Raw genomic sequence first — 17,345 nt, forward strand, 5'->3', positions numbered from 1 at the left:
GATGCGCTGTGATTGGCCGGCAGTTGTATAACCCTCGCTGTGATTGGCCGGTAGTGTGATGACGCAATTTTGGCGCGAGACCCGGTCCCCGGCAAGGATCGCAGTTATAGAGAAGGCTTTACAGGCTGAAATTCACGGAGTGGGTGTTCTAAAACTTTAGCGATTTAACAGTTAGGACAATTTTAACATTTGTTTTATAAAAAAAGTTACATGGTACAACTTTAAGTAAAGAATGTGAGTACTTTTTCCACCACAGTTCTGGCACCTGCCCAGCAAATCGAACGCTATGTGTACAATGCTGGACTGACTGTAACAGAAACAACAACACCACTCCCACGTACTGAGAGAACAGTAGTGGCTCTGGTCCACACATCTCCTACACAGTCCAACACAGTGTCCTCACACATTATAGAGCTGGGTGGGATTACAGTGTCAAAGTACAGTGAGAAGCACAAGATGTTTCTGCGTTCCTTTTACAATGTTGTTATGTCATGCTTCCAGGGGCGTCACACCAAATTCTGGGCCCTGGGTACAAGGATTCACTGTGGGCCCCCCTATGAATTGAAAAATAGCAGATATACAAGCTCACAGCGCGGCACCGAGTGCCGCGCTGCAAGCTTGTAGATCTGCTATTTTTGAAAAGTCATGAAAATGTGTGCAAGAAAACCCATGTTTCCATGTCAGTGATGCTCAAACTTTTTCATGTGAAGGACCCCCAAAATGATATGGATTTGGCCACGGACCCCCCCATCTCAAAATATTTAGTTCCAGGGACTACCCCGGAGTTACAAATGTTCGCTTAAAAAAATACATATTCAAAGACTTGCACACATTTTCACGACTTTTCAAAAATAGCAGATCTACAAGCTTGCAGCGCGGCACTCGGTGCTGCGCTGTGAGCTTGTATATCTGCTATTTTTCAATAGCTAAAGTTACTAGGGCCCCTCCACCTTGGGCCCTAGTAACTCAGTCCCACTTTCCTACCCCTTGTGACGCCCCTGCATGCTTCTGCACCCCCGGCGGCATCACATTCATCCTTATGACCTCCCACAGTCCTCCTCGCAAATTTGACATTCGTGGGACCCGGGCCAGGGCTGCCTTGGCATGTTGCCCGAACAAAACAAAAAAGGAGATGAAATCACGCACTCAACAAACCCAACACTTGTTTTCTTACTTATTTTCATTGTTTTGCCATATAATTCCCACTCCTAGAGGGGTCTATTTTTGTTTATGGAGTATAAATATTATATGACTATTCCAAATGAAAGGGAAAGAAATGCTCGCAGCACAGAACTCATACCAAATGCAAATATCGGATTAATACAATAGCAGGGGGTGCATGAAAGTACTTGTTTCGAATACTAAAGACAATAAATATGTCAAACTTATTTTAAAGATGATTCAAAGGTTTTCCTAGTTACCATATGAAGAGATTTGAAGGCAAATCAACCTAACCTTTACCCTGAACAGATTTCTGCACACCCACAGTGATATCCTCAATGTTCATTTATCCATTTGTAATTCCAAGAGTGTACAAATTGTAGTCTCAAGAGTTAGAATTAGGAGGACTTTACTGCGCACCTGCAGTCCTTGTCCTTGTTTTAGCCACCGTGACATACTGTACAGTAGGAGATATGTACGATGTATTGTTTGTACCTCTGCCACAAAAAGCCAAAAAGCCTTGGTTCAGTGCCTCAGTGTGACTGTTGTCTAGACACTACAAGTTCATGCTGAACTACGTTCATTATAACCTCAGCCTGGGTAAAGGTTACATCTCATGGCTATTGTCAGAGATACTGTATGCGTTTTAGGTACAGGTGCATGCTGGGTCTTCAACCCGTTAGGATAAGGGTTCCCAAACTTTTCAGGCTGTAACCACCCAAAATAATCCCAATAATACCCCCCCCTTTCTGACAAGGAATGGGGGGAATTGCATTTAGTTTGACTCGGTTCCAGATAAATATTGTAAAAATAGCCAAACTTGTATATGGTAGGCCTGTCACAATACCATAATCACCTAATAGTGATTATTCGAGATAAGCACACTTATTTTACATAACTGTCATAATCGTTTCCATGTTGAAAAATGTCCATTATTTGCAAATATTACAAATGCATTTGCTGAATTCGAAGTCGATCTATAAGCTCGCAAGGCATCACTTCACAACATGCTCTGAGCGTGTTGATTGGCCATTTCCACCATTTAAAAAAAGTCTTACGCAGCCAAAAATAACAGAAATTTAATTTTTGTTTATATATTTCCCAATGTTGAATGCCATGGTCTGATGTTCAGTGCCGAAAACTATTAAAATGTTAATCGTAAATTATTTGTATGACAATTAATTACAACTGTCGCAATATAGAACTGTACATTCATGTGCCTAATTTCCCAATACAGTTAATTGGTTAATTCTATATAGTCTTAAAAATATTTTAACAACTTTCAACCTATTTTGGCCATGTAAAGGTAACAAGGTTACAAATGCAGTTTTCTAGTAGAAACAGTAGGATTACTAGTATATTGTTACAGAAGGTTGTCAGATCTCTCAGCAATGTACAGTCCTACAGATGAAAAGCAAACGCTGAAAAGGCTTTTTGTTCCCCACAGTTTCTGTAGAGGAAGCATAGCAGTCATTTACCAAGAATGCAGTAAATATGGGCATTCAACGATGGCTACATCTTCATCGCACAGACCTGGATCAAACAATGTCATTCTTTCTCAGTCAGGAAATACTTTGAATACTACGAATACTTTGTCTGTGGAAGACGGCCAGGAGATTTACCATATCACTGCTTGAGTAGTCCTAATGTATTCAATATAATCCAATAGATTTAGAGCAGAGGTTTTCAACAGGGGGTCCGGGACCCCTGGGGGGTCCTCAGAGTACAGGGAGTCCTCCAAATATTTGTGTGATAGGAACTTGTTTTTTCCCCCCCTTTCTTATATTAACCACTTGAACCCTAGCGTCCATATTCTGATAACTTTAGCCAAAAATAGCAGATCTACAAGCTCACAACGCCTCGCAGCACAATATCTGAAAACACACATTAACATGAATCCAAAATACACTGTTGATTGTACTGTCAAACAATGAAATTATATCAATGAACAGATTGTTGGGGTCCCTGCTTCATCTCTCTCTCAACTAAGGAGTCCTTGGCCTGACAATGTTGAAGACCCCTGATTTAGAGTAAAACAAGCTGAGTGAGTAATTTATTTTATTCTATTTTAGTGTTATATGCAATTGACCACTTTCAACCTATTTTGGGAATGTGATTCACAGTAGGTGAAAAAGATTTTTGTGTTTTGTTTTGAAAACAAAAAAATTGAAATGGCAGATCTACAAACCTACAACACGTTGTGATGAGCCGCGTCGTGAGCTTGTAGATCAGCCATTTCATTTTACCATTTGTCATTAGACAAAGTATATAGGGCTTAAGTGGTTAATCGTCGGTAATGAAGAGAGCTCAAGTCACTTTTAGTGTTTATGTTCTGTGTGGATGGCTTCCTATTGACCTGCTGATCCCATGCCCCCCTGCTGCCCTCTGGCCATACTCGGGGTCCACAAAGTCAACTGGAACAGAATAAACAACAAACATACAGCTTGGCCACAGATTAGAGAGAGTTAAGTCTGATTTAGGACCACTGGTTGGGGCTGGGGCGGCCAAAGCTGAAGGTCCCAGGTTCGATTCCTGGCCCCAACAATGTCGATCGAGGTGTTCCTGAGCAAGACCCTTAACCCCTAACTACCATCCCTCCATGGTCAGCTAGGTCAGTGGTTCTCAACCTGTGGGTCAAGACCCCCAGGGGGGTCCCCACATTATTGTGGGCGGTCCCTAGATGATTAACTTAATGTGTAACATTGTTTTCTCACTCAACAGTGAACAAACCAACATAAGTTTTAAGTGTAGAGAGGGTATCTGCACATTTCTAAAGTGACAATTTAAGGACTTTTAATACATCTAAGGGGGCGTTCTCACCCAAAGTCCGCTTAGAAGGTCCGGATCAGGGACCAAATGTTTACATTGTTGCATTTTGAATTTGGTCCGGTTAGCGTTCACACAGGACTTTTGTTAAAAGAACCAAATATGTAAACAACTGACACGTGGTCATACAGTCGGCTGTTGATCTATTGACAGAATAGGCTATTCCTATGGAAAATTACTATGGCCTATTCCAATTAATTTTGTGTTATTAATCACAGCCGCTTCCTATATATCTTTTTTTAAAGAAGCGAAACTCACGCATTTCAGGCAGTAATTAGCGATGGGTGGGTGGAGGAATCTCTCTCTCTTTCTCTCTCTCTCTCTCTCTCTCTCTCTCTCTCAAAACATAGCCTGTATAAAGCCTTCTCCTTGATTCATTTAACAATAAATAGCGCAAGAACGCGTGAACATAATAAGCATCACCGTTTCCACATCAAATCTCTCTCTGTCTGTCTCTTTCTTTCTTTACAAGCAAGTGAAGCAACGGGTCCATAATGATATTTCCTATCCTTATCAGGTTGGAAATGTGAAGCTAAATGAATAAATAACCTAAATAAAAACAATAAAATAATGTATAATCCCAAATGTTGAATCGTGTGTGAGCCATAACTTTATATGCGGTGGCGCATGCTTAAAAAGAACATATTAATGTAACGGGATGCTAATTGCAGATCTGCTCTTTTTAACTACATGATTCATTTAGCCATGAAACATAACAGCCGTGCATCGGACACTCGGACAGTGTTGTAAGCTTTTAAATCCGTTATTTTTGTGCACCGCACCCGATGACATGGACATACTGCCGTCCCAGCAACAACGTGAAGAGTTTGACTCGTGCACGCCTGTCCTCAGGGAACAGCGAGAGAGCGAAAAGAGAGCGAAAATCCTAATGCCTCGAAAGAAAAGCCAAGTTTGACTTTATTCTGTGTTGTGGTCGTTTGGATGGAGGTTGTGCGCGCAGCGCGCCCGCCGCGCCGCCTCCTCCTCCTGTGTTATACACAAGATGGTGACCTTACTTTTATTTGTGACTGTATTTGTGTCAAAACAAACAATGATCACCGTGTTCACAGGGAGAGGAGATGATACAATTATTAACGTGTAGCCTACTGCAGGTCATGAAGACATATCAGCGGTCGGGTCATATCAATAATGATTCCCGTAAGAAATTCATGCTTTTAGAACTAATTATTAATCCAGCTTCACAACTGCAATTAACAAAGATTGATGAGTGTAGTCTCTTGTAGCCGAAGTTACAATTGCTTCACGAGTAGTCGTTTATTATTTTTTCCATATTGTTTTTCAATGAACAACACACAATGCAGGATGTAGGCTAGTAGGCTGATCAGACTTAAGTTTGGTCCTCTATAAAGTCCGGCTCCGTTCACACCAGCAGAGGACCGGACCATGGTCCGTTTGGAAGGGGACCGAGTCCTGCCTTTTAAAGAGGACCATGGTCCGGACCAAACAAGGGGACCATGGTCCCTTTGCACGTTCACACCAGCGGACCAAAGGAGAAAGAGGACCATGGTCCCTTTTAAGCGGACCAAATAACCCTGGTGTGAACGCCCCCTAAAATGACAAATCATACATTGGTCAAATTGTCAAATACTATAGGCAGAAATTGTGAAGATAGCCGATCTATATGATCCGCTATTTCCTTCAACTCGTGCTCGTCAGGTTGGGGGAGACCCCAGTTAAAATGTGATTATTTTGGGGGTCGCAGCCTGAAAAGGTTGAGAACCATTGACCTAGGTGACGCTGAAAAGGTTCCCCGTGGGATGAAATATGTATAATTTAACAATATTACAACAATATTATTTGTTATGCTTTGGCAGAAATAATGTTGTTTAATTTGTCACGCATTTTCGAACGGAAATACCCATTTTAGTTGAAAATACAATTACGTTATTCTGCACGTCACTTCGTCACTGAAACATAAAACAGACCCCAAGGTCATTTCAGTTAGTTAACTGAAAGAAAAATAACCGAAACTGTAATGTTTACAAAAGTAAATAAAACTAAAATCACAGCGCAAATTTCCTGTCAACATAAACAATAGAGGGTAACAGATGTAACATGCTCAAAACGCACTGGATCCTAGATCTTCTATTTTCGATATTCATACAAAGAGTTTCAGACAATTTCCACCTATATTGACATTGACAATACCGTATGTTGCCATGCTCAAAATAGACAACCCAGGTTGAGAGTGGTTAACTGTCACACGCACACACACGCGCACACGCACACACAAACACACACACACACACACACACACACACACACGCGCGCGCACACACCAGGGACGTGCTGGCCATTGGGAAAAGCAGGACAACTCTCGAATGGACGGTTCATTCCCGGCCAGTCCAGGCCAGCCATTAGGAAAAAATGTAACTGTTTGCACAAAAGTAATAATTAAACTGTTTGCACAAAAGTAGTGAAAACAGCAGATCGTGTGCTTGTAGATCGTCTGCTTTCACTAGTTTAAATCATTTTTAAAATGATAAATACAAAACAAACGGTTTTGGACATACAAGGTTTCCAACGACGAAATATAACTCCTGTAATTGGCCCACTGGCTTGTCACTTGTCATGATCTGAAATGGCAAATCTTTGAGTAGCAGCAGCGCTATAGAGAGAGATCTCTCTCTATAGCGCGCAATGAGGGCCTCTACAACTCTTTTTCCCGGGCTGAATCAGGGGCCCAGCATGTCCCTGGCACACACGCATCCTGCCTGCAGACGACATCCTGTGAGGAATGCGATGGAAGGAACAGAGGATCACAATGCATTTCACACCCCTTGAAATCACAGGTCTGCTGCGGAGCTCTCCCAGGAGCATGACGATCATGTGTGACCGTGACTCCAGTCCATAAACACTGAGAAAATACAAACACAGAACAGACAGGCAGAACTGTGATTTCCCCCCGAGGGAGCTCCAAAGTAAACTGCTGCACATCGTCGCTGTCGGGCATAAACCTGCTCTCCATATTTCAACTTTTTTATGTTTTTTTTTTCTTCTTTTCTTTTTTTAAGTTATGCCCTGCTTCATTGCACACGCTCATAACGACATGTCGTGAGCTTGCATAGTAGATCTATGATTTCTTTTGTAGATGTGCGATTTTTTACATTGCATTTTGCAACCGTATAACTCAGTATATATATACTGTGCGCGCGCGCGCACACACGCACACACACACACACACACACACACACACACACACACACACACACACACACACACACACACACACACACACACACACACACACACACACACACACACACACACACACACACACACACACCTCGTTAATGTTTTTGACAGTAACGAGTTCATTAAGAGCAACCTGCACACTGTGGAATAAAATATACATTACAAACATGAGAACATGGGTTCATATACCATGAAAACATTCTGAAGAGAAACTGACATTTGGGTAAGGAATATAAGGGAAAGCCAGTCCATGCACTATTCTACTCTTATTGGGCCTACTCGATTCCAGGAAAAGTGTAAAAAAAAAAAAAAGTATCTGGGCCTTTGGGTGTTCTCATACCATGATGTATTACATCAGCATGACATCAGTCGAGCTCGGGTTTGTTTGCTGCGGATTTCTTCTTCTAATGATCAGTCCTGTCCCATCACGTTAGGATGGTGTCATCTATTTCTTCATTGGAATCTGGGAGGCCGGCTATCTTCTTCAGAGAGCGGCGGTGACATTCCGACAGCAGGCTGTTACTGGTGGAGTCCAGGATGGCTGCGACAGCCAGCATGGTCTCCTCCCCCTGGCGCAGTCGAAGCATACTGACGATGGCGCGTTCACTCTGGGCTCGGACGACGGAGCTCTTGTCCTTGGTGTTGTCCAGTAGACTCTTCAACAGGGGCTTGACGTGGCTGGCGTCCAGTGCGGGTGTGGCTAGGTCTTTAAACACCCACCAGAGCACCCGTTCTGACACCAGCCTGATGTCACTGGACTGGTTCCGGAGACACTTGACAAACTGGGAAATGACACGCTGTGACACGCCACCGCTCCCCGCCGTCTTGAGCTGATGCCTCATCAGATAGCCCATGGCTCTAATCCCACTGTTGGAGACGGGGTCTCTGTCAGCGGTAGCGCCGGCTAGGCTGGCGTCGCTCACAGCATCGCTGTACTCCTCCACACACAGCCGCTCAGGAGCACACTTGACAGCAACGGCCAGGGCCGTGATGCGACCGTGTTGCACCGTCCAGTCCACACCTGAAATGTCAGCCAGTACGTGCTGAAGTAGCACAGTCCTGAGCTCGTCTTCTGACAGGAAGGCACACAGCTCGCCGACACAGCCAGCTGAGCACATACGAGTTGCGTCCTCATCGTGTCCCAGCATGCCAAGTAGCATGGTGGTGATGTTCTTGCGGATGGTTGGGTCCACCCTTGACCCCGCTCCCCGGATGACAAATCGTAAGGCTTGGAGCATGGTCTCCCTGACTCCTGAATCCCCTGCATTGCGGATGGCAGACAGCTGTTCTGTGAACAGTGGGTCCACCTTGGTGTGGATGGACACCAGCTGGCCCAAGGCCTCAGCTGCTCTCAGCCTCACAGCACAACTGGAGTCCTGCAGGGCCTTCAAGAAGGTGGTCTGGAGCATGGGTAGGAAAGCCTTCAGGCCAACGCCCACCTTTACCAGGAGCAGGGTGAGTGTGTCCAACAGTGCCGTCTTCACTGTCCATGAATAACGGTCTCCTAGGATACGAATAAGCGGTCCAGCAATGTGGACCACTGATGGGCGCAGGGCCTCAGGCGAGGTCAGTTTGATAACTTCTCCCAGTGCTTTAGTGGCCTCCTCCTTCTGCTCGGGGCTACCCATCAGTACACCTTCTCTCAGGACAGGCAGAATGCAGGTCACACCCTTCTTGGGCAGACAGAAGCCAGGCAAGTGTTGGCCTTTGACATCTGCGGCGACCCATCTGAGGTCTTTATGCAGGTCAGTGATCAGAGCCAGTTGGCTACTGGCATCCAGTTTCTTGGTGATAGAGTTGATGGTGTCCCAGCTCTGTATCAAGACCTCTGTGTTGGGGTCACTGAGCAGGCAGATGAGGCCTGACAGCAGTGTGGTTGTGTGGGTGCTGTAGTCAAGACACGTACGGGTGACATAGGTGTTGAGCATGGTGACGGCAGCCTGCCTGAGACTGGGACGTTGTGTGGCCTCCAACAGGTCCTCTATAATGATTTGTTGGCCCACCTCATCTTCCACGGAAAGGATGACAGTTTGGCAACTGCACAGTTCCTGTGCCCCTTCCTCAGTGTTGAGTTTGTCTTTGAGGGAGGAGAGCAGAGCGGGCAGAATGGCCCTGAGGTGGAGCGTCAGTGCGTCTCCAGACAGGAAGGCCAGCACACGCGTGTTGACCGGTGGAGCTGTCAGCTTTGGTATCAAGTAAGACAGCAAAGGCCGGCTCTTCATTGCCATCACCTGTTTCAATCCATCCAAGGCAAACTCGGCTGTCTCCTCTTCATCCAGCTGCTGGAGCAGGGCAGGTACGATGTCTTCCAGAGCCTGGTGGCCGAAGGTAGCGTGGAGCTGCTCAAAGGTTTTGGCTGCTGCCTCTCGTACGTCCATGAGGGGGTCACACAGAGCCTTCCTCACAGTGGGGAGCACGGATTTTGAGAACATCAGCACCGCATCCTTGCTTGTGGACTTCATGATCTCACAGAGGCTGATGCAGACCCCCTGTCTCTCATTAGCCTTGTCAGAGCGGAGCCCTTCCTCGAGAATGGGAATGATCTCTGGGAGAATCCTGTCTCCCACTTTCCTCAGCAGGTCGGTCAGTGCCCGTGCAGCAATCTTTCTCTTGTCAGGGCAGGTGGAGGCCAGGAAACCCAGCAGCAGGTTGACGAGGGTGGGGAGGATTTCTCGGAGGGTCCGGGGAGTGTTAGTCACAACAATCTTCCACACGTGGAGGGAGGCCTGTCTCACCACCAGCTGCGTGTCTGTGCGTCCCATGTACAGACCTGAGAAGACACGGTTACGCCGCTCTGCACCAAGAGCAGCGATGATTGCCTTGTTGGACTGAGCAGTGCCAAAGTTGTCATCCTCGGAGGTGGTATTTGTTGTCATTTTTCCTGTCACTCCTGAGACATGGAATAACAGATCACCCAGTAGCTGTACGGAGCTGAACCTGATTCTCCACATATCATCAAACAGGCCCTTTTCCAGCTCAGGCAGCAGCAGGGCAATGGCCGTCTCGGCATACATGCTGATGATGCGCTGGCCAGCGAGCAGGGCTGTGCCTCTCACATACTCGTTCTCATCAGCCAGAGCCTTGAGAATGCAGGGGATGATGGGTCCAACATAGGGGGTGAACTTGTCTCCAAAGGTTAGGGGCAGGTAGATGAACATCATGATATAACCATCTCTGACATGGGAAGCGATATCCACCTTGCTGGCTGTCTGCACCACATCTGGCATCAACTTGTCCAACTTCTCCAATCCCAGGCCAGCCATCACCTCAGCCAGACCTTGGGCAGCTCCAGAGCGGTCTACAGAGCTCTGCTCAGAAGCCAGGGTTTCCATGAGCCAAGGCAGCAGGTCATCAGAGGCCGTCTCTCCCATGCCCTTCACTATGGCCCCCAGCGCCCTGGCTGAGACTGTACGCACGTCTGGTACTGGGTCCAGTAAAGAGGTCTTGAGTCCAGGAATGACACTAGGCAGATATGGAGACAAGTCCTTATGGTCAGTGAGGGAGGACATGTTGCCAATGATCTGTGCGGCCATCTTGCGAATGTCGGTGGAGCGGTGCTGAAAGGCCCTCTGGACAATGGGCATTATAAAGGCCAGGGAAGGAGCATCGATGAAATGGACAAACTTGGTGTCTAGCAGTGTCTGCAGGCAGTTCTGCGTCTTACGCGATGGGTCAGTGAGGGCTTCCAACAGGATGGGAAATATAGCCAGGATCTCAGGGTTGCGCATGACAGAGCAGATCTGTTGGAAGGCCTGCTTGCCGGCCTTCTGCACCTTCTCATGGGAGTCGGCCAGCACTTGTGTCAGCTTGGGCACGATGCTGGGCAAGCAGGAGGATAGCTGCTTAGGAGCACAGTATGTCATGGCACCTAGGAGCTCCACAGAACCCACTTTAGTTCTCCAGGACTCCTCCTCCAGGGCTGCCAGGAGAGAGGGAAGCACCAGCTTCATACCATGGGCACTTATATTCCTCATTACAGCCTTGGCACAATCATCAGCAGCCTCTCTAACATACTGACTTCCATCCCCGAAGCAGAGCAGGAGGTGAGGAAGCACATGGATGATGTAGGGCTCAAACAACTTCCCCAACACGTTACATAGCATCTCAAAGGCAAATAGGGAACCTTCCCTGCTTCTAAAGTTCTTGTCCTGGATGGCATCAGTCAGAGTGGTCATGATGTTCTGCTGTTTGAGGGACAGAATGCCCATGCCTTTGACTAGGCTGGCCAGCCCGTAGGCCGCGCCCTTCCTCTCAGAATAATTATCACTCTTCAACAGCAGCTGAAGCAGGTTTTGTATGATGCCTGCAGCATCCTCCTTAATGGCAGGGACCAGTGCTGGCAAGCAGCTGGCCACAGACTCTTGAACCTGTTGTGACGGAGTGGAGAGGGTTGTCATAAGCTTGGCCACAATGAGCCGAACCTTTGGATCCATCTTGATGTCCATATGTTTGGCCAGGGAGCCCATAAGGATGACCACACTCTGTCGAACAGAGTCGTTGCTTGCTTCTTGGGGGGTGTTCTTCAGAAACTCCTCAAACACAGGTAGCAGGGAGCTGACATTGTCCTCTCCATGTGTGTTGAGTGCTGACAGGCCAGCGTCTAACATGCAACGCCGCACCTCAGGGTGGCGATCGTTCAGTGCATCTGGCACAAAGAAGTGGAAGAGTGGAGTAATCTGAGCCTCATCCAAGTACTGAGACAGCTTGTTCAGAGCCAGGGCAATACCACACCTGGCCTCCCACTGGTCTGGTGGAGATTCGGAGAGGACTCTGCCCATGGCATCCAGGACTGGAGGTGGTCTGTAGAGCTTCTTATGGTAGAGCTCAGTGAGCTGGCCGAGGACGGCAGCTGACTGGCTTCTATAGTGAGACACAGCGCAGCACAACCCCTCGGCTGTGGCGGAACGCACCACCTCCTCGTGGTGGGTGACATCAACAATCAGCAGGGGTAAGATCTCAGGAACCAGTTCAAGACAAAGAGACTCCCATAGCTTCAAAGCCTGGGCTCTGACCCCCTCCTCAGTGTCAAACCTGGCAACCCACAGTCTGTGAAGCAAAATCAGCCCACTGGCCTCTGAACTATCTGTGGGCAAAACAAACTCCATGTCCAACAGTCCCCGGAGAGCAGCATCTCGTACAGAAAAACAGGGTGACATCAGAGCATCCATGACAACGTCTATCTCTGGCTGCTCAGCCGCAGCACAGCCTTTCTTGCCTCCAGCACTGCAACACAGCGCTGTCAGGCACTGAGACGCAAGCACCTGGATTCTGGGGGTCGCCGTGGAGATGATCCTAGTCAACAGCAACAGCATGCTGACACGAGGCAGCAGCTCTGGGCCGTTCTCGTCTATGAGCGTGTCCGTGCTGTTCTCGCCTGCCCTGAGCTGGGCGTGCACGTTGATGATCTCCAAGGCTCTGATCCTGCCCTCTGCCTCCCCTGTGCTGCCTGAAGACTGCCCGAGCATGGTATTAAGCAGGGGGAAACAGAAGGAGAATGCTGGGGCTGACAGTGGAGCCACAACAGTCCTGCCCTCTCTGGTAGGGACAGTGTGGTTGTGTAGCAGTGCAACCGTGCGCTGGAGGGCTAAGTCCAGGTCCTCCTGCCCCCACTGCTCGTCTAGATCACACTCTGGTTTCAGCATCCGTAGGGTCACCTGACCTATCAGCACAGCTAGACTGTGCAGGTGTTTGGGCATGAGGCACACTCCAATGTCCAAAAACACATGTCGGAGGCGTCGAGCAGCAAGAGGGGATTGGAGAAGGGGTATCAGGACCTGGACAACGCCAGGGAGATGCCAAGGGATCTGTGGCGGTCTCTTCTGCAGAGATCCCTCTAGCAGTCCCACAGCACACTGAAGCTCCGTGTCTAGCCCTTGAAGTTGTTTGCGGATGGAGGCTTCTTTATCAAGTTGGACTTGCACAATCTGCTTCTGTTTGCTGGTGAGCTGCACTTCATCCTTAATGCGTTTCCTCTTGAGCTCCTCTCGCAACTCGAGCTCCATGATTTGGTCCTTGTAGGAGTAGGCTTTGCTCTCTCTTTTAATGTTGCCTTTCTTGGGGATTTCCTGCTGGGCACGCTGGATGATGCTCTTGTCATAGAGCTCTCCCTCGGGGCTCAACATAATGGCATACTCCTCCCTGGTGACCTGACACAGAGCTGGACTGGACAGCCACGTAATCACCTGGTCCATCACCCGGGGTAACAGCTTGGCGGGTGACAAACAAGACAGGGCACCCACCGCATTCTTCACTGCCTTACTATAAGCATTAAACTCCAGAAGACGATGTACAATAGTCTCCAGGTTTCTCTCTATGAACTCCTCTGCCTTGATATTCATAGAGGACAACAGTAGGGGCCAGAGGCCTGGTTGAGCTGCAACTATGGAGGGGTGGTGAGTGACGATGAGGATCTCCATGGCCATGTTCTCAGCCTCTGCTGGGTTGCCCCACTGGCTAGTGGCAGAGCAAACACGCAGCGCCTCCAGCAGCACACGAGGGGGGATGTAGCTGCGACCCACGTCCGTCAGTTCTCCTGACTCGGAAACCAGGGCATCCTGGGGCAGCACTTTGTGTTTGTTGATGACAACACAGACTTCTCCCAGGAGGCTGTGGGCAAAGCTGGATCCTCCCAGCGAGGAGAGCAGCTTTTTAACGGTCTGCTGTGCTCTCTTCCTCACGTGCCACACAGGAGACAGGAGCACGCTGACAGTGGCATGATAATACATCTGTGATTTGCTATTGTTGAGCCTATGGGCATGGTCCAGGAAGAGTCTCTCGCACAGCAACAGCACCGTGCACAGAGTGTCCTCATTTGCCTGGGAGAGGAATTTCTCTGTGGTGAATAGTGGCTTGTTCTCATCCAAGATCATGTTCCAAAAGCCAGTAAATGTACTCTCTGTCTGCCTCTCCAGCAGAGCCAGTCGACTCAGGAGAACAGAAGCTGCCACACCCTCTGAAAGCAGAGCATGTTGGGACCTCTGGGCAACCGCTTTCTCCACTGTTTGAAGGAGCAGGGGCACCAGGACAGATGCCTGTCCAAGCGTGTCATCTTTAAAGGCCCCCAGCATGGCCTGTAGGTAGGCGTGTCGGACAGGGGAGGTGGAAGTCTTGAGGGTGAAGGCTTTCTTGATCCAGTCCAACAGAGTGCTGGGGACTTCCACAGTCAGACGGGCAGTCCACCGGGAAAGCACAGACACGGCATGTAATAAGGTTCCCTCGTGGACTTCTTGTAGCAGATAAGGGATGAACATCACAGCCACATTAGAGCTAAGAGATTGACTGGCGTTTCCCAACAAAGCATGATGGCTGCAGCTGGCGATCCCTGACAAAACGCTTATTTTCTGGGTGAAAGCCGTGAGCTTTCCCTCTGACCCTCCGAGGACTTTAAAGAGGTGTGTGACGATGTCCTGAACAGCGGAGGGGTCGCTGCAATGCTGGCTGAGGTTCTGCATGGCCAGGACTGCCTCCTCCATCAGCTGGGGGTTATTAGCCTTCAGCTGGTTGGCGATGGCCTTTCCTAGATCCATGGCATATTGACTGAGGTCAAGAGTCACTGAGGCAAGCAGGCAGGAGATGATCTGCATGGCGTTCTCTGGGCTGCGGAGCATGCTCTTGTGAAGGGCAGGCAGTAATATCGCCGTAAACTCGGATTGGGACACGTGGCACATTAAGGATCCACATTTGTCCAGTATGTGTTGCTGTGTCCTTGTCTTGCTTGTGACGACCGTCTTCACATACAGATCCAGTAGGGCATTCTTATGCTTTTCGATGGACCCCATGTCTTTCTGCAATGTGCAGAAGTCCAGACACACCCCTAGCATAACCAGAGTGGTGGGACTCTGGTCAAGGCTCAACAAAGTGCTGATGTACAGATCAACCAATCCAGGGCTTTCTTTCCAGAGGTGGTAGAGATTCTTGATGGTTGACTTCAGGGCAGTGACCTGAGCTCCTCCCACCACCTCAGCCAGAAGGCGACTCTGGACCTCCACCATGTTCTTCCACACAAGTCCTTCTCTTTTCTCTGGAGACGAAAACACGGTGCGACACAGAAGGCAGGTCCAAGTCAAGCCAGTAAACGCTGCTGAGGCTGTGCTCTTACTGGGCTCACCATTCTTGGTGATGATCCCACTGTTTACAAGGCAGTGGAGGAGGCTGGTTGCCAGGAGGTCAGGTTGTCTCTTGGCCAGCAGAGAAATGACAGACAGAAGCTCTCTTCGAGATGCAGCATCCCTATATCTGTATGGGGTGAGACAGAAGAGCTTGGATAGGCCTTTCATAGCAGACTCTGGGAGTTCTTTGCCACTTAAACATTGCTTCAGTTCTCCCAGAATCTCTTTGCGCTCATTTACACTGGCTGTAGTCACTTTCACAGCAAATTTCTTTAGTGTATCTGAAAGCGTGTCCGATGCCATCTTGCTGGGTGGGTCTGGATGGGTTTTATAAATATTAGCTAAATATTTAATAAATATTTAGGAAATGCTCTCTCACATTTCCTGGTTTTGGAAGTACAATGTGCTCACCCGACAGTGGCAATATATATTGGGTGAAATGGAAATGGAAAGAGTGCTATTAGGGGAAGGGAATTGGTTGTATGAATACTATTAGGGGAAGGGAATTGGTTGGCTAGGATCACAAAACTAGTGGTGTCCAATCCGAAATTCAGAGATACCTAGCCTGTGTGGTTCAGATCACAGACCCGATGGGCTTGATGATCCTGAATGAAGATTGTTGAGAAAACTGCCAGGATCCTTCAGTGGGATGAGCCAATCTATTCATCTAACTGAGCTAGACTGCTTTTATATTGTTGGGCTGTGTGAACTGAGTGAGGTCACAATGAGCCATCCATGCCCAAGTATGGAGTTCCAGGTTGACCAAAAAGTAGCTGATCTTCAAGTTCATTACACGTCACAACACAACACGTTGTGAGCTTCTAGTAGATCTAATTTGTCCAATGTTCGCTAGGGTTCATGTGGTTATAGGGTGTGCCAAATGTAGTTCTAAGAGCGGCCATTTCTTGGGTAAACACAGCCTTACACAGGTGCTCTGATTAGACTATAGAATTAGTTCTATGCAATCAAACAATTGAAACACCTGTGTTTTGACCCAAGAAATGGCCGCTAAGGACTACAATGACGTAGCCGCTGGCACACACTATAGTGGCAACAATTTAACAACAACATTCTGAAAACTAGAAAAACTGTTCAGACTACAAAACAGTGTGGGCTTGCATGGAACGAAGATCTACCCAACGGGCACTCCAACATATATGGGCAAAAAGATCTGCCTAACGGGCACTCTAACATTACTTCTCCTACATTCAACCCCTCGAAGATTTGTGAGAACAACGATTTCATGTGGGTGGTGTTCTAGAAATACTGTTCCTACAAAACGTATTATTTATATCAGGTCGCACTTGTTGGTGGTGATCTCACCAAGAACGCTGCTCCTTATTGGCTAAAGGCCCTGCCTTTGTACTGTCTGTAATTTTTTGGAGGAGAATAAAATGTGTCTATTAAAGGTGATACACCATGCATTTAAAAAGTATTTATGTCATATTGTTTATGTCCCAAAAACGTTTTTCAAAAGGTTTGAGGCTAAATTACCACTCCTGAATAGAGAGCCTCTCTCATTTTTGAATGGCTCTCAGATCATTTCAGCTGCAGTACCACCTTTGGCCTGAACTGTGCCACCCCCCCCAAAATCCTTTTGAAAAAAAGAATTCTTTTTTGAAAAAAAAAAAAAAAAAGTTTTTTTTTGTGATGACGTCACAATCGGCAGATGACGTCACAATCGGCAGCAAATCTGGACAGCCTGTTTTGAGAACCCGTGGGATACTTTTAACCTTCGCCTTCTCAAAACCAGAGAAAGACACAACGGTCAGAAATGGGACTTTGTGAGGATAGAAGGTGCTAGTGGGACCCCAAAAAAAGGTTTTAAAATAGGAAAAGTGAAATTTCATGGTGTATCACCTTTAAGATTTGAGAGAACATACTGGTCTCGCCTGTCAGCGAGCCCACAATTTACAAATTATGATAATTTTGCGCCAATGTGATCAGCAACAAAGAAAAAAAATCACACCCAGTGAGTGGTGGTATTAGTTAAACCAGCGGAGCATTATGAAAGTCTGACGTCTCATTAGTCTG

At 47.6% G+C, this 17,345-nt stretch overlaps 1 protein-coding gene across 1 annotated transcript; it reads right to left on the reverse strand.

Annotated features, from left to right (window-relative positions):
• Window positions 1-7,628: 7,628 nt before the first annotated feature.
• On the reverse strand, window positions 7,629-15,614 carry LOC308299265 (stalled ribosome sensor GCN1-like; the record flags this gene model as incomplete). Its single annotated transcript, XM_080743007.1, has 1 exon — window positions 7,629-15,614. The coding sequence occupies one exon, from the start codon at window positions 15,612-15,614 to the stop codon at window positions 7,629-7,631; it is 7,986 nt and encodes a 2,661-aa protein (XP_080599133.1).
• Window positions 15,615-17,345: the final 1,731 nt, after the last annotated feature.

This window comes from Nannobrachium achirus (assembly GCF_963921795.1).
Source record: "Nannobrachium achirus genome assembly, chromosome: 15".
In the NCBI taxonomy this organism is placed as follows: Eukaryota; Metazoa; Chordata; class Actinopteri; order Myctophiformes; family Myctophidae; genus Nannobrachium; species Nannobrachium achirus.